Source organism: Notothenia rossii, assembly GCF_949606895.1.
Source record: "Notothenia rossii genome assembly, chromosome: 4".
Classification (NCBI taxonomy): domain Eukaryota; kingdom Metazoa; phylum Chordata; class Actinopteri; order Perciformes; family Nototheniidae; genus Notothenia; species Notothenia rossii.
The window spans coordinates 17,014,505-17,041,534 of record NC_136902.1 but is presented as its reverse complement, the minus strand read 5'-3'; the positions used below and the strand labels follow the sequence as shown (position 1 = coordinate 17,041,534).

The 27,030-nt window shown below is 41.5% G+C and overlaps 1 protein-coding gene across 4 annotated transcripts in view; it reads right to left on the bottom strand.

The window, feature by feature from the left end:
• LOC307037812 (uncharacterized protein) overlaps window positions 1-26,728 on the bottom strand; it is a 37,401-nt gene extending 10,673 nt beyond the window's left edge. The window contains exons 1-4 of one of the 4 annotated variants that reach the window (XM_079678953.1): window positions 26,403-26,728; window positions 1,831-2,041; window positions 282-336; window positions 33-123 (exon numbers count right to left, since the gene is read on the bottom strand). In XM_079678953.1, coding sequence (XP_079535079.1) covers window positions 33-123; window positions 282-336; window positions 1,831-1,961 — 277 coding nt within the window. In that variant the 5' untranslated portion in view covers window positions 1,962-2,041; window positions 26,403-26,728. Of the gene's footprint in view, window positions 1-32; window positions 124-281; window positions 337-1,830; window positions 2,042-3,291; window positions 3,376-26,402 lie in introns of those variants that run through there. The other 3 variants (XM_079678950.1, XM_079678952.1, XM_079678951.1) reach the window with 3 other exon arrangements.
• Window positions 26,729-27,030: the final 302 nt, after the last annotated feature.

Genomic DNA, 27,030 nt, shown 5'->3' with positions numbered 1-27,030 from the left:
GGTTGTATAATATCTTGTCACTCATCACTTACAGTTTCCATTGCAGGGAAAGCGATTGATCTCATGCAGCCTGGTGTCAGATTTGCTCATGGAGTTCAGTTTTGGGTGTCGAAGGGAACCCTGCTGTCACACACATATGAACACGTTAGTAATACATAAGGTTAATCTATTTTTCCAACCAGCTATTTAGGGAAAAACTCGACATGAATAGTGCAGAAGGAGATTGCGACAGGGTAGATATGGAGGAGGGAAAGAGGGAGTAAAATGAAAGCATGTCTCACCATATTTACAGATGTCCCTTTCTCTCCGGCTGGGGGGTGCTTGCTCTTGCTTTTTCTGTCACAACATCAAAGGGAGGAAGGTCAACAGGAGCCGGTGGACAGAGAGAGAACATACACATTCAGAACAGAAAGATACTATCAGCATCTAACTTTGGTCGGGGCATAAAAGTCCTTGGTTTATATCAAGAGCCCAGTCGAACAGAGAGTGGAGCATGACTCAGGGTTTTGCCAATGCGGAGGATGTCCTTTGATGACAAACTTTTGTGTTTCTTTTCATGATAAGAACAAGAAGACTCATAAATATTATTTTGTAGTTTCCCTATGTGAATTCCCTTTACTATCCTGTGGTATTAATCCTGTGCAACAAAGTATCCGGAGTAGTTTAACGCAGCATCGTAGATCCCTGGAGGTGGCAGTAGCTAGGGGAACCTGTTGATATGGTGAGAGAGTGACGAGATGAAGACAAAAGCTCCTGGGTGAAGGTGTGAATGTGACAACTGTTCTTCTTCTCAACACATGAGTTCCTAGTGCTGCATATTTAGCATTATGGTGCTAGGGGCAGACATTATAGAAAGATATTCGAATGATACGCTTTTCTCAAAATATAACTGAAGATATGACGGTACATGGTCGGTTGTTTTAAGTCCATGTCACTGCAGCTAGCTTTAGTTTCCCCACGTGAGCTGAAACCCACTCCCTTTCGCACAAACAGATGGGGCCCATGGGAAAGGCTCCTCCTATAGATGTTCATAATCTCATGAAACAGGAGAGGTGTTAAGATAAAAGTGCCATGAACGGATAAAGATGTATAAAGAAGTTGTTGACTAATATCTTGCTCAATATCTGTGATCCTAAGGGGGATTTTTTCAATCAATAGCAGAAAAATCAATAGTAGGTCTATCCTTTATTTGTACCTGACAAAGTTATTCTTAAACTGATTAAGCCTCTTAACATGACGTATATCCTTCTGGTGGCATTTACTTCGTTCTTTAGATCTTAACAATAGTGTGCTTTTATGTCCATGACATGAGCCAGACTGACATTTCTCTACATCCTTATCTGTGTATCCCATGGCAACAAAGCCACAGCGCAGCTTATGATTGGCCCCCGAGGGTTCTGAAAAAAATCACTGGATGTTCCATTGCTCTCGCCTGGCTCGGAGTCTGATCCTCTCTAAACCGCGGGGTGCTCCATTGCTTTTGCCTGCTGAGGACTCTGCTTTAGAGGGGTGATGTGAGGCTGCTCTGACTCTGGCCTCTGCCTCCTCAGTGTCCTGTAAACATCATATCATCTGATCTGACACTCGCAGCAATTAACATTCATTACTGCCACTCGGCTCAGAGCAGGGGATAAAAGAGGCAGAGAGGGCGGATGGAGGGAAGAGAAAGACGGGAGGAGAAGAGTTCAGAAGTAGTAGAGGCACATAAGTAGATGATGAGAGTGATCTGGGAGGGCACATAAAGCTGGCAGCAGAGATGATAAAAAACTCTCTTCTTGTTTTTTCAGTGTGCCCTCTACTTTTTTTTAAATAATGTGACAGCCCTCTTACCTTTGGCATCCAACGCAGACAAGGACAATAAGGATGGTGACCACAAAGGCGGACGCCGCCGCGATGGCTCCCAGGAGCAGCAAGTTTTGGTAGGTAGTGTTCGGGAAAACTCCATCTCCTTTGTCCTCCATGACACCCACTCCCTCTCGCTTACTCACTCACTTCCGATCAAACTCAAAATCCGCCACACAGACTGTCTGCTCAGGAAAACCTGCAGAGACAAGGGTTGAGAAAGAAAGGAAGAAAAAGACACAACATATGAGTGACATGTGAGATAAGAACAACCTGAAGAAATGCTGCAGAGAGAGTTGACAATGTGTGTGTGTGTGTGTGTGTGTGTGTGTGTGTGTGTGTGTGTGTGTGTGTGTGTGTGTGTGTGTGTGTGTGTGTGTGTGTGTGTGGTGTGCCTCTGGCTTTTTGTCACTGTCTCGTTCTGACATATCAGTTTCTATTTTTGACTCACAATAATGCACAGGAAATAGAACACCTTACAAGGCAGCCAGTATGAACGTGCCAAAAGAAAGGTTTCATCACACTGCTTCTTTTTGGTGTTAAAAAAAGATCAAATGATACCGTAACATTCATTTGACTAGCAGGAGAGATTCTAGTGTTAGTTAAACAGGAAAAACCAGCTGAGCTCCCCAGAGAAGTGTCTTGCTGTCGGAAGGACTAGATCTAGTGATGCTACACTTCATTTAGTGACAGCACAGTTATTTTTTCTCTTCAATAAATGTGGCTCAAACACTCAATAACATGTCTATCTTTTACAGGGGTACTGTATGCTGTACTACGAAGAATTAGCACTTTCCCCTCACTTATACCCTAAATACTTCTACGTCGCTGACACAAAAGGGCAAATAAACCATCTACAACCATCCACTCCTCACACACACACTCAGTTTATATCATATTCCTGCACTATTGGATTTGTTTAGACATATTTTTTGACTTGTTCTCAGAGAATACTGCGCGTCAGATTTGAAAGGAATAGTTTTGGAAAAATACGCCTTTTTGCTTTGTTTCTGAAAGTGACATGTCAGACCCACTTGTGTGTAAGGTATATAGCTGCAGGACAGTTATATACATAAAGTGGTACATTTTCAAAAACATTTTTAAACTTAGAAAGACCCGGTGCAACTGGCTCGTGAAGTATAGCCTCCATAATGTCACTTAAACACATCATTTGTTCAGTTTGAGGAACATAAATGTTCACATTTTCTGACCTATCAGCACAGGACATATGGAATTAAGAAGAGTCAAAACCTCACTGCTCTGCACATTTCCCGTAGGAACTCACATATGCTGTGCATTCCTTTATAGATAGAGACAATGGCAGCAATGTGGTTTAAGTATTAGATTAGAGACACATCAGGGATCCAAATGACAAAGCAAGCAGCGAGCAGAAGGAGGTCATGGCAAGCTACTGTATATATTGTGAGTGAGAGAGATTCTGGAACATACCACCACAGGATCTGGCTCTAGCTTTCTGTTTCTTGGAGATAAAACTGCATCTTTTTTCTCTCTATGTCCTCTTTTCTTGGTCCCTCTCTCTTCCTCCTCCTCCTCCTCCTCCTCCTCCTCCTCCTCCTCCTCCTCCTCCTCCTCCTCCTCCTCCTCCTCCTCTCCCTCTCTCTGTCCGTCTGCCTGACCCTGCAGATATGTGAGGCGATGCACGGCGAATGAATTAGCAGAGCAGAGGCCTCAGACAGCCCTTTATGGAATAGACAGACAGGCAGGGTGCAACACCGTGGAGAGAGGAGAAAGGAGATGGAGAGGGTGAATGAAAGGGAAGGGGGGAAAAGAGAAGCGACGAGAAACAGGAGCAAACGAGTGGGATGAAAGGACAGACAGGTGGGACAAGATGCAAGAAACCGAGGGGGAGACAGAGAAAGAGGGGAGCACACTTACATCACGAAGGAGGAACGAAGAGGGGAGGGTGTATTAAGCAGTGGGGGAGGGAAAAGAGAAAAGAGAGTGATGAGACGAAGAAGATGAAGACAGTGAGAGAAATAGCGGGGAAGCCTGTGCAATGAGCGCAGAGAAGGGGGGGAACAGAATGAAAGGGGGGAGAGGCGCGATGAGAAGGAGGTCATCATCAGTGGTCTGTTTCTGCCTGCATTTTGTCAGCCCACTTCTGAAATATTCAGAGGAGAAACACATACAAGGGCTTCTGAACTGCCAGCGCACACAAAGCAGAATTGGCGCACATGTCTCGCAGCAGACTTAACAGAATGTGAAGCTCACAAGTGGAGAACAAGCCTCTGGAGGAGGAGAGGCAGTGTGTGCACGACGCGCACAACGCCCCTGCAGCACGCTCGACAACGACACACAGTTAGGGTGCAAGAATGTTTATTTCAGCATCTGTATTCCTCTCAGAAACATTATGAGTGAAATGATGACAATGATAATAACAGCATATTGAGAATGATGACGGGGATGGTGATAGCCCGGTGGACGCCTGCTGCTGGGTGATGATTATCATAAAGATGCCAGGAATGATGATGATGATGATGATGAAGGGTGCAGATACTAATACCGATGTTAATGATGGCGATAATGAGGTCAAACTGAGAGCTAGGGAGACGCGTTGAGGGGCGGATGCTAGCAGAAGAGATGGCAGAGCAGCGAGCAGCGAGCAGCGAGCAGGATGCAGCAGTGCAGCGCAACCACAGGGTGGAGGTTTCCTCTGAGATCACACAGACACGCACACAAACACACACACACACACACACACACACACACAGACACACACACACACACATACACACACACACACACACACACACACACACACACACACACACACACACACACACACACACAACATTATGTTGCAAATCTAACTCTTAACATTTCACAATCTTTGAAATAAAAATTCAAACCATCAATTTATTTAAGCTTTAGATGTACAAGCTCTACAGTCTCTTCATTATGCAATATATGCTCAACAAAAGATAATCAGTTTCTACTCTTAGTAATGCTTGTTTTAAAAATTCAGCTTAATTTTCATAAGTCCTAAAAACAGTTTTTGAGACAGTTCAAGGTTTATATCCTTCATTTTAAGCTCTCAGCTTTAACGTTTTGTGCCTTTCACATTTCCTCTTAGGGTGCGTCATTCACAAAACCATCTTCTGACCAAAAGAGTGTCATGGGTTTCTTGTAACATTTTGATGACGACCCTGATAACGTAATACGTTTTTTTCTGTACCAAGGAAAGCATTTTACAGTGTTTTTAACGTGTCTTCTGTTTAATTAGATATTCAAATGAGTCATTAATAACCCAGAAGCTGGTTTTTTAGACAATGCTTCGACAATGAATGAACAAAAGTGGGTCATTTCTCAAGGTTTAAAAATAACCTGATTTCAGAGATGACATTTAGATTTACAGTTACATTTGGAATGACATCATAAGTTGTAATAAATTGTTAATGCTTTGCGTAGACAAGACATGTGGGCTCAGCTTTCTGTGTCCGACAGCTTTTACTGAGAGAGCAGAACGAGAGAATAGAAGCGTCTGCAATAACAACAGAGCCAAATGCTGGAGAGAGCATCAACTGGGAAGCTTTTATGAGGCTGAGTGTATATAAAGTATATTAAAGTTAACCTCAGCATTTCTTAGGTGATTCCCTGTAGTGATCTCAAATTATAGAAATCTTTGTAGTTTCTTAAGGAGAATTTTTTCGGGGGATATGAAGTGCATGGTTGTTACCGCACTGAAGCATATGGATGTAAAAAACATATTAGTATCGACTGTAAGAGGAAACATTTCAATAAGCTTAACGTAAAGGTGCTTCAGTGTTGTTATGAGAATCCCTTCAAATAAGCAGTATGTAACAGCAGAGTATAATACGGTTTATGTAGACATCCCAACCTACAACACAATACATCTCACAGCATGAGATGCTCATTCCCTGCTAGTTTTAGATCATAATGTTTGCATCTTTAGAGAAAGTGTAGGTTTTCCAAGTGTGAACTTCATATTAAGGCCCGATTACATTTACCCACAATATTATGACCACTAGGTTTTGGATGCAACATATATATATGTTTTTAGATTCAGTTGTCACGCTTTCTGAGGATCATTATACCAGTTGTTCATAACAAATAAAAGGTTAGAATGGAAATCACTGATAATAGAATAAAGAAAACGATGCGTCTCCTCAATTTGCGTGATCATTGTTTATTTCAGTATCAAAGTTAAACGGGACAGTTGTCAGAATATTGAAGGGGCAAATCTGCCCTTCTTTCAATCCCATGGCAATTGTATATACTTCCAAACTCAGAGCAAGATTATATTTAAAATAAAATGTATACCCTTTAACTCAAATTATCTTGATCAATATTAACCTACAAATTCCAGTAATGATTGTGCTCGTTTGAGGAAACCTGTGTAATAATGATAATAATAATAATAACTTACATTTATTTAGCACCTTTCAGGGGACCCAAGGTCGTGTAAGATTTCCTGCAATAACTTTTGTGCTAAACAATTTAGAAAATGGTAAATTCTTTTGAAAAAAAGCCTCAGTCACTGACTTACATAACAACAACAGTTTTAATTGGAACTACTTTCAACCCATGAAATACTCCCTCTGAAAACTTCTCACAGAGAGGACTTCTGTTCTGTTTCCATCAAAACCTTGAGCAGCAAATTAGCTTTCATTCATCTCCTTTGTATTAGTGTCAGAGATGGATATCTCAAAACCTCAGCATATAAAAGTGAAACTATCGGCATCATGGCTCTGCCAGCAAGTCACAAAATAATTTGGGATTTGGGTGATTTTGAGTTAGATATTATCGATTTGTGTAGTAAAGTCATTGACTGTATATGAGTAAAATACAGTAGAGGGATCAATTCATTAGAGATCCACCCAAAACCAGTTCCTCTGAACCATATTTATATTATTTCACGAATGTACACATCTTTGGTAAAAATGTTGAGGATTACGTTTAGTAGTTTCTTATCTTCTAATCTTAGTTTGCTAACATCTTGTTTTCAGGTGTCACTACAGAGGCTTTAATTCTGCATACATGTGCTGAGACAGTATTTTCCTCAAAACTTGCCTAATGTATGTCCTGAGTTGAATGTGCAAATGTATGCCGATGATGCGGTCATCTTTGTACATGGGGAAAACACTGAGATGATCTCATATTGTCTCTCTAATGCTTTGGACACGGTTCAAAAAACAGTATGCATGATGTTCAGTAAACGACCAGTCAAAATCGAAGGATCCAATGTGTTTTTAAACGGAGCAGAAATAGAACTAGTCTCCCACTTCAAGTATCTTGGAGTCATACTGGACTCGAACTTGACTTTTAAGAAACATATCAAAAAGTATCCAATACCATTAAATTCAACTTGCAACATTTTAAACAAATTAGACCTTTCTTAACTGTCAATGCTGCAAAGTCATACCTCCACTTAATGATCCCACATTGAATACTGTTTTACAAACTGGTCGTTTGCTTGTGCCACAAACCTGAAACCCATAGAACAGCTGTACAAGAGAGCTATCCAGGTGTTTGACAGAAAGCCTTATTCAAACCACCCCTGTACCATCCTTGAAAAATATTATTTCTTAAGTTTTGACAATTTTAAGTCTTTTTAATAGTATGTGTATAATGTTTATAAATGTTTACATGGACTGCCTCCCCCCCCCACCCTTAGGGGAATTCATCCACAAAAAACACACTGGACGCTGCACTAGGTCAGAAAACAGAGGAGACTGTGAAGTCCACCGCAGACAGACCACTTTTGGTCATAATGTCCTCTCCATTAAAGGCAACTCATTGTGGAATAGCCTCCCAACTGAGTTACGGGATTGTCCCACTTTGAACAGATTTAAAGGTCAACTTAAAGAATGGTTGAGAAACAGACAGACGTGTAATCACCGCTAAATGCACTTTAATACAGGGGTGTCTGCTTTAGGTAGCTCTTTTATCTTATCTTGCACTTTATATGTCGTAGCTGCAACATTGTACTGTCATGTGGTTAATGCTTGTATATGCTGCTCTTGCTCTTTCTGCATATCATGTATTTATTTTTGCTATGTTTATAAATGTCATGTTCTTAAATGTTGTATGTGAGGGACTACGGATGGAAATGAGCTAAAAGCAAAGATCCGGCATATTTACATTTTGAAGCATTAATTGTTAAAAATGTTCATCAATGTGCACTCTTCAAATAAACGATTAAATGAAATGAAATGAAAAAAACATGTGCATTACACTAAACTATTTAAATGACCCTAATGAACTTGTTCCCCTCCTCACCTGTGAACAGCAAACTTCCAACTCAGCTTCACACTCCGCTGGTAACGTCCATGTTTCTCCCACCCAAAGCTGCCAGCATTTATCCCATAAAGACTCTCCCCAAAAAAGCTTATTCCTCCCCACATTGGATTAACAAAGCCGGCGTCCAAGCAATTTTCCTAATTGTAGCTAGAGATTCACAAGGCCGATATGTTCCTGTCATCTTCCTGAGCGCAGCTTTCAGTCTCTGTCATCACATTAGGACAAATCCAACTAAGTGATTATTATCAAGGGCAGCTATTGAGTAAACCCTCCAGATATGAAGATGTGTGCTTGTGTGTGAGGAAGTGTAAGGCACTACTCTTGCTTTATACATTAAATTAAATAAGCACAGGCCACTTCAGAGGCTTTACACTGGGCCTGCTCAATTAATCGTATTTTAATCGCAATTACGATTTTGGCTTGCAACGATTATGAAAACACCATAATCGAAATAAAACAATTATTTATTTTATTTTTATTTATTTTTTAATTACGGTATTATTATTATTTTTTTGTTGAATTATAGGTCAAGTTCAGGGTAATCAACTGTTAAAAACATACTGTTCACGTTTTTTTTCTTACAATAAATTGATGTTTTCAAAGTAAATGGATAATCGTTTTTAATAATCGTGATATCAATTATTGACCCAAATAATCGAGATTATGATTTTTGCCATAATCGAGCAGCCCTACTTTACACAACCTAAAAATCATTTATTGGATAATACGAATGAGTTCCTTTTCATCACCTCTTCAGCACCATGCCAACTCGATATCAACCTGTAAAGCAGCTTGTCCTCTAAATGCCCCGCCTCCAAATCAATCTATCCCGCTATCTGAAGATCAGACATCCATGCACACATAATCTGAGATGGGCCGAAATAAATGGCGAGGACAGAGAGAAAGAGGGGAGCACAGAGGACAGCATGTCTTTCTAAACATCGCTAGGGCAAGTTCATCAGAGGCACGGACTACAGCACATTACATCTGAGAGACGAGAATCACATCATGTCCATGGCAATCTTCGGCCCCGCGGGACACCACTGCACTGTGCATAACAACATGGAGTGATGGAGGAGACAGAGAAGAAAAAAGGGAGAGAGAGAGGGAGGCTGAGAGACAGTGGAAGGGAGGGTTGCAGCTTAACCCTCTGACATTTCTGCCATCAGGATCCCATCTCTAAGCTTCACACCCACTGAGGACGAAGACCTTATATCGCCACTTAGAAATTCTGTTCGCAATTTAGTGCCTATCCCAAAGTGACCTGCTACGAGCGGCCTGATAACAAATCCAGTGGATTTAACCTGCTGAGCTATTTGTCCTGGACTAACGCTCTAATCTTATAAGCAAGAACAAGTATCATTTGGAGTCTGGTCAAAGCTTCTGGCAACATCCTGTTCTTAATGAGTGAGAGTATTGAGAGACAACTGTAGGCTTATCTTAACACGTTGTAAGTACATAACAAGTTCATTTATAAACGGGTAAAGAGAGCGATAATCGGGATCCAGCCACTTAGTTGTTGCTATTTAAAATCTAAGCTTGACATAAAATAGATTTTCTATTTCTGTCCAAAACAAAAAATTATGAAGGTAACATTTATTCATCTCACTGTTGAACTCACTCGGTTCCCTCATTAACATGAATGTGGAAGTTTACTTTAAGTTGATCCCACACACAAGGTGCTGCTAGTGTAAATACTAACAAGAGCACCATGTGTACTGATCCTGTTGAAAACAGTCCAAAACAAATGTGCGATTTTTACCCAATTTGATTAACGTTTGCCAAAGACTACCGCTCTCAACTCTTTAAGCAAATGAATGGAGCTAAGAAATGTGACATTACATTTGTAACAATTTTAAATACTTGCAGTTCAGAATCTTGCCCAAGAAAATTTCAATTAATGACATTTACTTTACATTACAATTTGGTGAGTTTTCCTTTGTACAGCATACTCAAAACATATTATGTAATTCCTAAATGAATAAATTATAGGCTGTTTATTATATATGATTGCACTAGGACCTGCTACGTGATTATTGTGCTATTTTTGTCGTGCCTGCCTCATTTATATCCTTTAACTCGAGGGGGAGGGGAAAGAAATCTTAAAATGTTAAATGCATAAACAATAGTAAAATCCACTCTCTACTATCCTCAGCAGAGGACAGTTGGCAGTTGCACTCTGGTTGCTGTCGGGTATAACGGAGTGTTTGTTTTATCCCTTCCACGCCCAATAGTGTGTCTATGATGTTCTCAAATGGCAGCCCTGATATTGTTTTATTTTTAGAGTAACAGAGGATTTTGACATTTCACTCGTTTGCCTCATCCTTTGTCGCATGGCGAAATCTTTCCACCATAAAACAACAAAGAAAATCCCAAAGGTTGCTCAACACATTTCTTTGTTTCTCTGAGTTCTGGGTTTGAGTTTGTGAGTGTGTGTGTGTGTGTGTGTGTGTGTGTGTGTGTGTGTGTGTGTGTGTGTGTGTGTGTGTGTGTGTGTGTGTGTGTGTGTGTGTGTGTGTGTGTGTGTGTGTGTGTGTGTGTGTGTGTGTGTGTGTGTGTGTGTGTGTGTGTGTGTGTGTGTGTGTGTGTGTGTGTGTGTGTGTGTGTGTGTGTGTGTGTGTTTCAACTGCTGAGTACAGGATGTGCAAAGCAAATAACATCGAACATAAATGTGGGCTAAATGCTAGTGTACATACCCTGAAGCCCACTGCTAAATGAAAGCATTTACCGTTGGTTTGTATGTAAATGTACCACCAACGGGAGGTGTGTGTGAGAGTTTCCGTGTGTAGAGAGGCTGTGTGGGTCAAGCTAATAAAAATATAAGGAATAGAATGGATACATTTTGTTCCATCTGTGCTTCGCGAGTGCACAGAGGACAGTACCACTGAGAGACTTCATAAGCCGCAGATAGAGTTTAGTGCTGATCCTACACACTGAGGCAAGGCAAGACCCCATTTTCCTCTCACTTGACTCGACTTAATTAACCAGAATGAGTCAGAAGCAACATTCAGGATTTAAGATGTATTCTTATGGGATTGAGGATCTCTCTCTCTTTCCCTTTCTCTCTCTCTCTTCTCTCTCTCTCTCTCTCTCTCTCTCTCTCTCTCTCTCTCTTTCTCTCTCTCTCTCTCTCTGGTTGACTTCAGTGCTAACTTCCTGCTCATTACTTTAATGATGGTGCTGCTGTGAGCTTATGCTCACGAGTGCAGTTTGCTTTTTAACACTGCAGTCTGGGAATAGGGAAAAATACATACACACCATCAAACTCATGCATACAGCAACATAATCAAATGAAATCACATATGCATTATGTATGTGTGTTGTGTCAAAAAATACTAAATTCCAAGAATATTTCACAGCATGTATCGGTTTTGCAAGTTGCATGCATGGCCACAAGGCACATTTACTGACAATAAAATAGTTTATGAGAGAAGGAAGAGTAAATGGGAATCTGGGTAAAGAGCAACAAACATAGTTTTTCTCCTCTGAAGTATCAGCCTAACTCCCTACATAACTGTAATACAGAGAAAGCGCCTGACAGACAGATACATCCAACCCCAGCTCTCTGCTTTTGCTTTAGATGCATTATTCATCTGTGTGCCAATTTGGAGGAACCCTCCCAATCCCCCTGCTAGCACCAAAAAGGGGAGAAGCGAGAGAGAGAGAGAGAGAGACACAGGCAACTAGAGAAAAATAAGTCACAGCTAAAATGTCAGAAAAGAGAAAGAGAGAGGAGAAGAAGAGGAAAACACCAGAACAAAAGAATGAGTGAGATAGACGCAAGAAAAGTGGGAGCAGGAATGGCTCAATCTCTTAGGTGCAATGTAGTGAAACATTGAAACAGGATTTCAAATGATCCAGGGAGAACTCTCTGGAGAACAGCTCTGTCTATTTCATCTACGTAAAGCAGATTAATGGCGATTTCCACACTAAAGACTATTAACCCTGTCGAAAACACAGAGGGAGCAAAGATCACGGGCCTGGAGCGCCTTTCTTATAGCCTGACCTGAACCGCGCACTGTCACTAAATCATACGTTGCAGTATAAATGTCAGTGCCAGCACACCGTGAAACATTATCCGTACAGTTGATAACTGCTCAATGGTACTTGGAACTTCCATTTGTCTTCATAGCCCCCTCTGTCATCATCTTGGACTGCCTTAACCGTCTTGATAATGTCAGGATCATTCCCTCCCAGTCGACCACGTCCATGCTGACAGCTGTTGAAGCTCCATCCCGCAACAGCCTGCCCCAGATTTTACCCCACACGTTCAGCCCCCCCCCCCCCCCCCCCCCCGCAAACTCTTTCCAGGTTCGTTACCTATAATGGCAGAAGGCTGTCACACATACAAACCAGATCTTTTTTAACATCCCAGACTAACAGAAGATAAATAAGTCACTCATAGCGCTGCCTCTTCACCAAGATGGATGTGTGTGTGTATGAGGGGGAACGGGTGTGGGGAGGGGGAGTGTGTGGGCTGGATCAGTAGGATTGCCGTTAATCTGCCACCGTCTCCCCACAACGGAGCTTTTAGACCCAACAGCTGGTTGCGTCTACCCCCAAAGCCAAATGCACAGAGAACTGACTACCACACTATATCAATGTTAACACTCATACTTTAAAATAATCTGTGTCATATGTATCCGACATGTGGGTTCATTATTTCATGCCGCCTTAGCGCTATGTGATCATTCCTACTGTAGTGTTATGAAATAGCATTAATGAACGGTGCTGCTGTGAAGGGCGTTGGCTGACGCTCCTCTGCTGAAGGATCTGTCAAACTGTGGAGCTGCTCTGAGGATTCGACTGTCAGATTTGGCCTTATTTGTCAGTTTGCTGTGATTCTGCTCCCTCAGCTTTGTGGTGTCACCATTCGGATTGCTTCAGATGGCTCCTGGGAGTCGCTCACATGGAGAGTATATGCCAGGCCTCATAGCTGATTTACATCAGGTCAGTCTTTACCGAGACAGACAGAATGCTAAAGCTCCACCAATAACTCTGGTTATGAGGATTTACGCAGCTATGATAATCTCCAGAGGTGCTGTCATCACAATCATACAAGGCTGTTAAAAATAGGTCTCACTCCTTGCATCAACAATTTAAAAAAAAAACGATTTAGCATTGAGGATACACTACAGATTTGCAGACAAATGTGCTCTAAAGGATACTTGGTTTCTTTTACATCTCAAGGTAATGTACCATAACATAAAGCTGCACTGCTTCCCTGTACATCTGCACAATCTAATTATATGTAAATGGAGATGGACAAAATATTAGCGCCCTTCAGCAATGCATTACAGCATCCCTGCTAACTATTATCTCAAAAATGATAACAGCATTGACTCAACATTTCTCCAACACTGTCAATAAGTTCATAAGCACTAAGGTAGAACATTTGCCTACTGCATTGTATTGGAATAGATTGTACTGCTGTCTCTAATAAACTAACTCAATATATTGTTTATAAGACACATTTGAAATGCTTTGGGCTGTGTGCACATTATTTTGTGACACAGCCCACATGCTCCCACAAATCATTTATGTCAGCCAGCAGAGAGCACAATCACATATCAACGCACTGAAATAAAGATGTGAAAGTGGGGACTCAGTTTGTGTACTTATTATTATTTCACAAACAGTTAGATTTCTCAGTTTCTAAGTGTGTTTTGGCATCAACTTAATTTGTGGCTTCGATACAACATCTGATTACTTCAGGATTACACCCCGTGTTAAAACAGAAACACAAAAGCCAAGTGTGAGTGCAAACAGAAACACATACACGTGTAGACCCGCATGGCAGAGGCAGGTCCCAGGTCTCGGGTGGCAAGTGATGTTTTCACACTTGTGTGGGGAGATTGCTATTTCTGCACGGAGCCAGATAACTCAATTATTAATCGCAGATGCTGGTGCACTCACTTTACCTCAATAAGGAAGGGGGTGGTTCGTCTTGCTCGTTGTGTGTGTGCCACGCCTGCATGTCTGTGAGCGTCAGAGTGTGTGCGTGTGCACGAGGACCTCCAGCAGAAGATGAACTGCTGACATGCCACACCACAAAGTATGAGAGAGAAAGAGGCAAGAGGAGAAAAGGTAAAAGGAGCTGTCATAAACATGGCAATCAAAGAGATATGATGCGGGAGGTGAGGATCAAAGAGCAGAGGGAGAAGAGGGAAGGAATTAGTTCCCTTATCTTCTCTCTAAGCCAACTGTGCACCTTCAAATCCTCTCCGGCTCAATAAACAGTTACAAAGAAAAATACTTTTTGAATTACCAGCAAAACTGAAACTCAGCTACTGTGGCATTCAACCCATCTGCAAAAAGAGGTTATTTTTAAAGCTTCCTGTGCAGCTTGCTCCTGAGGTCTGAAACTAAAGCAGAACATTTCAAGTCTGTTATTGCACTTGTTGTTATTCTCACACATATATCACACACATTTCTTCATCCCCTTTTGCCAAGCATTGTTCCAACAGTAAGTACAGAAGGAGAAGACGTACAGGAGAGGAGATAAATAGATAATATGCAAATTATGTGGTGACCTCGGTCGATTCAAACCCACGTAACGTATGGGTTGATGCCTACTTGATCTTTACACAGTGTATAGAGTAAAGGCTGTGGCTCAGTGTGTACGGTTGTAAGTCTACCGACAGCTGCTTAGTGCTGCCCCTAGAGCACATGTATCACCCCTGACACCATATGGAGTCCTGGGAGGTCCTGAACAAACACACTGCACACATAGCCTATAGACATAGCCCACATATGCCCAAATAGTACATGTAAACAAAGACAAATCGTCATACACAAACTATTTAGACACGAAACATGTAATCCAAGTAACATGCACATTTTTTCAAAATTCTGCACTTTTTGCACATTTGTTGCATTTCCTGGCATCAATCGTTGACTTACAACAAGTGAGAATGTGCACATATAGGACAGATTCATAACTCTGTCAGCGGCAGCCTATCTCAGCCTGTGCTGCTGCCCTTATTTCCCTGAGGACGACTCCAGAGAGCCAATTGGAGCAGTTACACATGTCGACACTTTCATGCAACCATTTACCACAGCACACTCGCCCAGTGGCTCTTTTCATCAGCTTTACAGTCTGTAACTCTCACACCGACACACACTGTAGTCTGTATGTGCATGTTGTAAATTTGCTGCAACACGGAAAGACAAAGTTCGCTGTCTCATTTTGACAGATCACACAAACACACACACATGTATTCACGCTTTAATCTTGAGGGCGGGCAGAATCTATGAGCGATTTATTTTAGACCATTCCCCAGGGGTTTTACAGGACAGAGCCAGTACTCAATCGGATCACAGCATTTGCTTTCTATGTCAGCAATTTATGACTCCTTCCGTTAGCCTGAGTGTGTCTGGTGTGTACATGTGTGTGTTTGCAAGCAAGCCGATGAGGAATAGAGAGAGAGAGGTGGGACGCGGAGATGTGGGGAGAGGGAGAGACAGAAAGAGCGAACTGGCACTGTGATGAGTGAATACTGTAAGTTACCATACTGTCTATAACACACGCCCCCATGGTTTTGGGTGAGTCACTCTGTGCTTGCAAGCTTGCATCCCATCTTACAAGCCCTCATATGCGACACAGTTCCTGTAAATGTGTGTTTGGGTGTGTAACATTTAAGCGAACCCTGAAAAAACATGAACCCCCGGTCGCTCTGTAAAAGCTAAACTGAGGCACAACAAAGCCAAAGCGCGCCACACCCCTCAACCGTCACGCTACCATCTCCCATTCACCACCCAGTGCTAATACCATCCGGATGACTGTGTCTAATTTTCACTGGATATATCATTTCCATTTGAAAGGTGGTTAGCACCCATTGAACAGTGTTATCGTGGCTGTGCAGACAGAGAGAGGCTGCCCTGCTCCTCCCAGCATCAGACAGAGAAGCCATCGATTTGATTCAGTCTTAAAAGCCGGGTTCGGCATCAACAATGGCGGCTTATGGAAAACCCATTATCCCAGGTGTATTCTGAAATGTTAAACTACATGCATGTTTGCCGTCTTTATCACTCTCTTTTTCTCTGACTGTCCTACACAGCACCACAGATGGAGAGGAGACAGGAGGGAGAACTCTGTGGGTTTCTTCTCAATGGAGTATGCAGGCTCTTCTCTAAGTGAGTCATGCTGCCTTTCTTTACACTTCTTGTCCAAGGCCACCTACCTTACACCTCCACTCCAACACAGCTACTGGCGAGTTACTACGCCTGCTCATCTATAACACTACCGTACTCACAACCTCTGACACAATAGAAATGTCAGATGACATGCTGCTGCACTGAAAATGATATGTGATGTTTAACAATAAGATACATAACTTAGTAAGAGTAGGTTTGTCATTATTTTATGTTATATGGCTGGTAAGCCACATGTTTAACGTGTGGCTTATTTTCATTGGTTGACTGACTGTCCATGTCATGCTATTCAGTCTCATTAGCTTCCTAAATAGCAAAGTGTGAGTGGTGGAAAACTCCAATGTTTTAAAATGTTAGTTCCACTTAACGGCAGGATCAACATTATCTTCGGCGCCACTCATAAAAACAAGAAGCCATTGTGTAAACACCTAGCTAAATAAATGATGGTGCTAAAATAAACATCTCACTGTTAAAAAAAAGATTTAATATTAAACTATAAGTCCATGTATGTATTTATCATACAAACGCCTTTATACTTGGATTAAGGTTGTGTACCTATTTGTCTTTATTTTTATTTTATTACTAATGTGTGCTTTAATTTTGTATTATTTCATGTCTTTTTCTGACCTGCTATTCAACTTTTGCTGTAACACTGCACATTTCCCCAACGTGGGACTAATAAAGGATTTCTGATTTCTGATAAAGGCTGCATCTACCAATTATTTTAATTGTTGATTAATCCAGATTATTTTCTTGATAAACTATATCACATATTTCCCACAAGCCCTGGTTTTCTAAAAGTCCAAAGTCTTAGGAATTAGGATATATACTTCATTTATAATTTATTCTTCAAGAACCAGTAAATGTTTATTAAAATAGTTGCCGATTGCGGAGTTACAAAAAGATATCAGGCAAACTTGAAATACATTACTATTAGCTACTACCGTTGTTACACCTAAAAAGTAACTTAATGTTTTTTCAACACTGTTCTAAATTTCATAAATACATAAAAGGGACAGAAATCACATTTTTACAGTGTGGAAGAAGCTAATCCTATCAGTAGTGATTTCACTCTGTGTTTGACTTGCTGGCCTTGCATGTTTGATGCCAGCGAGATGTGTGTGTGGCAGTGTGAACGGGGTTAATATAGTGCAGAGTTCTGCTAATTAGTTACTGCACGGTTTAGATAATTGGGTTAGTAAAGACTCCATGACAGTGACCACGCTGACAGACCCAGCTTGATATTGATCTGATGGCTGAGTGAAGGGGACCAACTCAGCAGGTGCTTTCATTAAACAAGTCCAACACATGCAAACACAATGAGCAGCACACACACACACACACACACACACACACACACACACACACACACACACACACACACACACACACACACACACACACACACACACACACACACACACACACACACACACACACACACACACACACACACACACACACACACACACACACACACACACACACACAAACGTGTCAGATTACATTGGAACGTATTGCTTCTGCTCAGTGCTGACAGAGGGAGAGTGGAGGTGTACCGATCCCGTCAAATACAGTTTAAAAGCGCTGAAAAGGATGACGTGTGTTTACGAAATTGGTAACAAATGGCTAAATAAATATGGATTTGTGTCTGTGTTTGCATGAAAGAGAAGGAAAGTGTGTGAGACAGAAAAAGAAAGAGACCACTTGGGACCGCAGCTCTCTTTCATGTGGAGGTGAATACATAAATAATAAAATTAAATCATCAAAAACAGCCCAAAATAGTTCCAGCCCTTCTCGCAGCAATATACACACAAAGCATCGTACGTTCCACATTCTTCAAAGTTATAGAAGATGCTAACACTCTTCAAATTTTATTAACTCATATATTGAAATTTCACGACAGAAATATACTGTAGCTTTGTGAGGCAACTATTCAAAAGACATAGGTATAGAAATAGAAACCAAATGTCATTGTGCAATAAAAAGTTTAAAAAATGATATGGTTGGGGAAAGGCAAGCCGCAGCTTCCGTTGCTACCCATTATCTGATGGCAGTTACGTGCAATCTGCAAGGTGCTGGGGGAGCGAAGAACTAAATAAAGATGTTTTCAAGGTTTTGAAGCACTGAGAAATCTCAACCCCAGTTGTGTCACTTCACTTCCTCGCTTAACGCAATCTGCTGCCTCTTAAAATAGCTCAGAGTTTCTCTGAAGCCAAGCTCTTGAGTTAACACCAAGATAGACAGATAGTACATGCTGCAAAAGAAACACAATGTCAATGCGAAAAGCCACAACATCCACGCTGCACCAAAACACAATGCAACATCTGGGGATTAAATATGTGATGCAGCTGTGTGCCTTGTGTTAAAGGTGCAAGTATGGTTTTGGCTGCTTTGGTTTTTGTTATGAGCCACCTGTGATAATTGGCACAACCTTTTTCATGGCAACAAATGCTTGTGACCTTTACTTCACTTTTGAAAACTTGAAGACATTTCTGACCTCAGAGAGAAAATGTCAAAGCAACGTCTGCTTGCGCAAAGAAATATCACGTTCATAAATGTGCCAGCAAAGTCTATACAGATTAGCTGCTCTTGCTTATGTTTTGATTTTGCTGTGTACTATTTCTTAAATCCGAAAGACAGCCTCTGGAGTGGAGTTCAGCTGATGTGATCTCTCTTTCCACAAGCCATTCTTATTAAGCAGCACCACTAAAAGCCTGAGGATTCTCTTACTAAACCAATCAATATAGGATCTGCCATGCCACAGTCCCCAGAGCCCTCGACTCCACCCTTCATTCTTCCTCCGGCTTTCCCTGTCCCTACTGACTCACTCATTCATACTCACCATGAAGAGGATGCTGCTGTGTATGTATGTGTGCATCAGTGTGATCCTGCACACAGAAAACTGTTCCGATACCAAATGTAGCAGCTAACTCAAACTTCAGGAGGTGAAACAGGTGAAAACGGTCTTCTGAGGCTGAGTTGAGGGCAAACTGCCGGGTAATGAATAAATAACAAACCAGTCAGCACCAACGCCCCACTGTCCTCCCCATCTTTGAGTGCAGAGGCTGATCTCCCATCACTAACACCTGTGTGACTGTCAGAGGGATCAATAAACTGCTACTGTTGCAAAGGTGAACGCGCCTACCACTGTTCACAGTGCTTACACTGGTTGCCTGTGTCTCATAGAAAGAAACATTCAAGGAATAGTAGCACACACATTCATGGTGATACTATAACCGTGTTGCTATTCAGAGCAAAACATACAAATATTTGCATACTGTAAATATGCAAATGCAGACAGATGGATGAAAAAGGTGTAGAAACATAAATACATGCACACAGCCAAATGCACTCGTGTGACAGATTGATCACAACAAGTAATTTTTTCATACTGAAATCTAACCGCTGCACATCACTCGGTTATCTCCATGTCTGATGCAAGAGGCCCTTTACGAACTCAGTTGTGTTTGCTAGTTGATGCTAGGGCTTGTAGCTGCATTATGAGTACTACACACTGCCACTCTGTGTCTAGACAAAATCAGATATTAAATTGGCTCAGTAGAAAGAAGCAAAGTCTGACGAAACACACCTGTGGCCAGCAAGTCGCTGCACTCACAGTATGAAAGCGGTTATGTAACTCTTCCCTTACTGAGAGCAAGAGCGGGCAATATTTTTATGTAAAAGTATGCCGAACTAAGAGCATAAAACACAAAGCAGAAGCGCATCCCGTCCCCGCTAATGGGACCCAGATGATTCGCTCTGTTTGCGCAGATTAGACTTGTTGTTGGTATAAACACTTCTCCACCCACAAGTAGAGACAAACTTTAAGAATGAAAAACTAAACAGTCTTCTCTTATTTAAAGGTCCCATGTCATGCTTTTCCGGTTATTACCCGTCCCCTTGTGTGTTATGAAGGTTTTGATGCATGTAAACGGTCTGCAGAGTCAAAACCCTCAAAGTACACCCTGTAGCGAGTAAAACTCTAACACAGAAAAGACCTCCCCAAAACGCCTCGTTGGAGATACGTCACTGTCCATTGATTCTTCCGGGGGACCTCATGATGTCATGCGTTACCCGGAACGAAATGGACCAATCCATGGAGCCGTTACGTTATGTCCGCGGAGCCGTTACGTTACGCCCCCGCTGATTGGTCCAAATTGACCAATCCACGGACTTCCTCACACACTCAGTGCAGGCAGCTCTGCTGATCTCTCCTCCCTGGCTGCAGGCTGATAACAGACAGTTGGGATCGCGGCAAAATTCTCTCTGCAGACCCATTCTCACAGCGTTTATCAATCTTTTTCTTACTCAATATCAAGCCACACTTATTTTTTTTACTTCGGCTGTAACTTTGTGTGTGCTTAGGATGAGTTTGGCTGTGTTTCGCTGTGTATCGCTAAACAAGGAAACAACACCTCCACGGAGCTCAGCGCGATTCACAACGTCCCGACCAATCAGAGCACACTGTGCTCACAGGGAGGGTGGGGGCTGGACCTACTGGAGCTACAACGAGCCGTTAAAGGCAGAGAGTGAAATTCAGTGAATACACGTAGTTTACAGAGATGCTGTATGAGAAACCAAAGTGATTTTGGAAAATTGCACAATATAAATCTATTCTAGTAGACCTCAACAATGGAATTATGATCAGTGGAAATGGCCATGACATGGGACCTTTAAGCATATATTCAGAGTGTACTGCTGTAATGTGGCTTTTGGGCTTTTACAGCGAGTGAAACAGTCCAACAGCCATCAGCAGTGTGCCATAAAAAGGTCAGTTAAAATGTCAATAAAAACATTGATTACGTGGAATAAAAACGGTGTGGGGAACTTGTGCTGGTCAGTTTATGCATGTTTTCATGTTTCCCTCACTGAATATTTTTAGTTGTACTGCACTTTATTTTAAACTAGAGTAGCATACTGTTCTGGCATTTTCAGAATCCTCTAAACCTTCAACCATCTGGGTGAAAAAATATTCCGTCTGTCACTTGATAAAAAAAATATTTTAACCCATTTCCCAACTTGACTGTGCATATACTTCCTAATGTAGGTAGCCTATAAAAAAACTAATTGCTTTTCTTTACAAAAAACGCAAGGACAATCTCTTGTTTGATGTGCAAATATAAAATACTGAAAATAAACGTCAATATACATCCATGATAAATGCAATTATGTTTACTTTGTATGAATTGAACGAGAGTAGTGGAAGTACATGGGAGGCTCAAACTGGGGCTAAAGTGGCAACTACATGGCCTTAGACGTCTAAAGATAAAGGGCATAGGTGACAGTGACTGTGATAAATTATAAAGCCACACATGAATATATTAAGGAAGGGATTTTGTATACAGCATCATAAGAAGGCCAATAAATCAAAGAGCACTGTTAAGACTACATATGTGCTGAGGCTGAACAATCTGTTCCCTTAATGGAGCACATTGAACCTGATGCTGAGACCTTGAGAAGGTTTTCAAACTCTAAAAGTTTAAAGAAATGCTAGGACTATGGTTTTAACCTTGGAAACAAATGTGCCTACAGACACACAGTGTAGCATTTTGGTAAATCTCTCACTAATAAAGCACCAAAACACACCTCAGGTGAAAAGCATGTTTCTGAGTACGGGTGGTTGGCTATAAGGGAAACTAGGATGGATTATCTACATGTAATAATGCAGCTACACTCTTCTAAACAAGCTTATTATTTCCTGTTCTTGTATAATGACTGTATCACATTAGACTTAATATCTATGTAAATCAGTGTTTTTTTCTTTGCTGTTTGTTTATAGTGTTGTATACAGTCATGTTCAGGGACATTATGCTGTAATGCTGCTGAGGCATGAATCAATACTTATGAATTACAGTGCTCCCACTCTAATGGCAAGCTACTGCAATGCTGAACGCAGCCTGAGATGTATTTAGTGCACACTGAAATGACAGATGCTAAACTGCCTGTGCACTCAGCAATTATTGAGGGGCATTCTGTATAATTACATGTTAAATGTACAGATTGAACAAGCAGGACACAGGAACAGGTGTCAGCCTTGAGATAAAATGTACCGTAGTGTGAAAAAGATGAAGGTCAATGTCCTTTTTCTTTCTCTAGGAGGAGAGTTATTGAGACTGTCAATAATGTGCTGCGCCATCATCATCTGTCTTAATTTTTGGTTGCTATGCTGATCTCCTTTTGTTTATATGTGGTATTATATGTGCTCAATGTCAATGTTCAATAGGACAATAGTGGAGTAAAAAAACGATTCAAAAACGGTTTCATCCATTCATCTCACTTTTATCTGCCTGTCATGCCTTTGCTTTCTCCCTTCACTGCCCATTTCCTTGTTTCCTCCCTTGGTCTTTGCAATGCCTCTTATTGCCCTATACACGGCATTAATAATTGAGAGCATTTTATGCAGACAGTGAGTTTTGGTGCCCTGAGCCCATTGGTCACGGATCCATGGCACTAATGCTGGGTGGCAGGCCAGTTCCAGGCCCCGCACTCCAAGTCCGGGCTAGGGCACATCTGTCTGGCTGACTGGCCAATCTACGCCCCCCCCCCACCCGATCCCTGAGCTATTACGCACTCAGCTGACATGTACGTAGACATGTGCGCATACACACTTCAAAGATTCACGGACCATTTACTCTGTGATCTGTAGAGCTCCAATCACACTCTAGCACCTTTTAGAAACAACCGAAGGCTTTGGACAATGACTGACATTTTCAAAACCCTAAATAACTGTGAACCTTATAAACACTGTAATTCTCACTAACAGACACACCATCATACACTCTCTCTGTTGAATCGGTATTTATCTTTATAGGACTATGATTACCTACTCTGTGAAAAAGAGGGAATGGCTGTGGTGGAAAATATTATTTAGTGTTCATTGAAAAGGAAGGTAGTTTTATTAGACAGGAAGGCAGTTTAAATTGACCGGTTTTGGTTGGTTTAATGCCTATTGAAAAAGCCTGTAACTACTATGTGGCATTTATAGCGATGTTAAAGCTTCAAGGAGAATTTAAACCAAGCAGCAGACCATTTGAGGACAACTTTAAACTCAGTAAGTTTGGAAGAACAATAGCAAGGTCATTGGCACTGTGATTTGTCTCATTGTTTGGATAACAAATGTATTGCTTAGACTCTAGAACGGTAAGCAAACAAGGAAATACAAGTGAAATACAATTTACATTTTGATGAAATGCTCGCAGCTATTCTACACACATGCAGTAATTTTCTATATGATACAGTTAACTATCATTATATTTGTAACAATATTCTCAATCGCACAAGATATATCATAATATTTCACTAGCAGTTTCTCATGTTTTTTAACTGCCCAATAATAGCAGGTGTATTGTCTGTTCATTGGTAAGCTAGCAGTGTACGCCACAACTATGTGCATAGAGTAAGCCTATGTTACGTTTGATGCACAGCTCAAAATCTGACTGACATCAAAACATAAATAAACGTGTTCTTTATATTATTTTCCATTTAACTATTATGTGTAGCTGTGTTTAGGACATGTTGACTGCATGTATGAGTGTAGATACCTTAATGATTGATCTACACTCAGTGGACACTTTATTAAGTACACCTTCACAATCCATGGTCTTCACTACAACAGCTATGTCATAAATGTACCTGTGTGAAAGCGTTCATTTTTTGTTGGTGGAAATGTATTGATTATATTATATATTAATTAGTGATGTCATGGTAAAATAATGTGCTGCACTGAATTTTATTATATTGAGAATTTTTTACAGTTTTTTTGCCATGTGGCAGAACATCCGAAAGATCTCCCAATATAATGCAGTCTAGTAAAAAAAAAACAGTAACTGGTAATCCAATGGGAGGCTGTGGCTCAGTGGTATAGTGCGCTGAACTTTCAATCAGGGGATAGCAAGTTCGAGTCCCACTGCAGTCAGCATGTCGTTGTGTCCCTGGGCAAGACACTTCACCCCAAATTGCTCCTGTGGGGATTGTCCACAATACTGAACGTATGAAAGTCAATTTGGATAAAAGCATCTAACAAGTGACATGTAATGTAATCCTATAATCTTATTAAACACCTCAGTGATAATGTAAGAAAAACTGAAACTTACAAGCAACAAAATGCAAACTTTATTTAAGAACAATTGTATTTGACTGCATTAGATTGTATAAGTGTATCTGATAGAGATGCTTAAACTAAGCGTGGCTATTATTCTGGATGTAAGGAAGATATGGACATGGAAAATTATACTGATGATCTGTGTGAGAGCAGGTATAATGTATAAGCTTAACAGCCAGTATTAAATATCACTCTTAAGGTTTGCATGTGAGTTTATAAAAGAGACAACATTTGCACGGGTATGTATGCCTGAGTAGGAGAAGAAGAGAGGGAGGTAGACAGTGCACAGAAACCGCGGTGCAGGTGTGCAAGTGAACTCAAGAGAGTGTTTTCAATGAGATGAAGGTGGGAAGGGAGGATGGGATGGAAGGTGGAAGTGAAGGGAGGGATCGAGCGATAGAGGGAGGGAGGGAGGGAGGGAGGAGGAAGGAGCGCTCCAGTCCTGTCGCCTTGGGTGCATCAGCAGCAGGAATTGTTCTGTGCCCTGTGGGGGCCATCTGACTGTTCTGTCACCCTCCACAGAAGGCTGACTCTGCCTTAAAGTGCTCGGCCCTGCGCCTGCAGTTCGACATGCTTGATATTTAATACATACAAAGGGAGAATATTGAGAACGCCTTGGGAGAAATGCAGTACATAGGCTGTAAGGGAGATGTTTTTTCAGTTTGTAGAACAACCAAGAATAGAGGAGCTCCTGTGCAAAGTGTGCGTGGGCAGGCTGTGAACATAATTGCCCAAAGCTGGAGCTCAATCGCAAATTTGAAATATACGAGATCCAAGAGTTAAGCACCTCTCAACAACATGCACTTGCAGTAAGTGGGGGACAGTTTAATACTGGTGATTGTGTAATGCAGTGGCTTATCTATGCCTGGAAACATACGTCACATACATTTGTGATGTTTCAGTCAAACAGTGAGGCTAACCTGAGCTGCAATGCTTCTCCCATTGTGCCCCTGCCCCTGCAATCAGTGCTAGTGTGGTGTAATTCAGGGCATCACTCCTCAATAAGGCAGGAGAATGGGCCTCAGGGGTGACCCTCCTGCTTAAGTCAACACAATGAGTGTAATGAGGTGAAATACACACACATACAGGCACACACACCCACTCACACACACTGTGGAGATGGGAACCCTTGCTGCATAGTAAGAGGATTTCATTCATCTACATGCACTGAGCTTGCTTGAGAAGTTCTCCTCACACCCACACATTGAGCAGCACCGCAGGGTTCACTCCGATCTTATTACAGGTGAGACGTAGATGTATTGCAGACTATTTTAGATATACCATAGTTGTTCTATATAGTTCTAGAAGCACTCATTTCAAGACAGAAAGCTATATTGTTGTATCTTAACAGACAGAACTTGCATGTTTTGCAAAAAATCCTAGCGGAAGATTAAACATCAAATTGACATTAAGCCCCTGTTTCTGTTTGACATGCCCGTGTTTGCTCTCTTGCACCTTACAGTCTCTGAGTTTATCATTTTCTGAGTCCATAATTAATCAGCCCTGCTATGTAAGTAGGACTGGTGCCTTTCTCTTATCATCACATACAGCAGCAACCCACGCCCTCCGGGCCATCAGCGGATTAATGATGAGTGCCTGTGATAGGAGAGCCCCTCACAAAGGCTTTATTAATTAGCCTTGCAACGACACAGTGGCCGCAGTGTGCAACACATGCTCACTCTAATCAAAACTTTAAAGGGAACATGATCGACCTCCCAATCACCCACTGTAAGGCACTGCATGATATTAAACCTTGATGCGTGCATGCATTAAGTTGTGGGTGTGTGCAATGGGAAAGTGCACCGTTTCCAAATTAGCATGGTAACTTTCACACATCGGTGACCCACCCGTTATGCTGCACTTTACTAAGAAGCCTATGAATGATTGATCAGACAGGTGGGACTGAGCAGGAAATATTTCAGAGGCGATAAAGAGGGACGGGCGCGCTGAACGGTACAAAACTGCCATATGTCACCAAAGTAAAACCGAAATGAAAGAGGTGGAGATGCATTGTACTCACTCGCCCCCCGGTGCGTTAGACGAGCATCCCGGTCTCTCGAGGCCAGCTCTTCAGATGAGTTCTCCTGGGACAGCACGCCTGGATCCTCACTATCATTCTTTGCGAAGCGCCAGCCTCCTCACAGCCTCCCCTGACTCTTCTTCTTTAGCATCACATGCAAAAACAGCTGCATGTCAAGTGAAATTCGCCTTCAGATTGTTGTTTCAGGGTAACAGTCGCCCGTCTCTCAGTATGTAGAGCAGAAGTGACAGCAGCGGATTCCTATTTGAGGGGATGCTGACGCGCAACCGGAGGGGCTCGCCTCCTGCCTTTCTCATCTGGCTCCATCAGCTCTCGGTAAAGCAGCACCATGTGACTGAAACAACTGTCAACACAAAAAGAATGAAAACATCGATTTCCAGTATGCCTTTCAGAATAAAACACTAATAAACAAATAAAAATAATCCTAATGAAGATGGATAAAATAAAACGATTAAAACTGAATATCAGCCCGCTGGAAATGTTATCAATAAACCATAATAGCATTTGAGAAAAGCGGCTAAAAATAAATGGAATTAAAAAAAGTTATTAAAAGTGTTCTTGATTTTCTACTTATGTTAACGTTTGGCCAATTATAATTGGATTAATA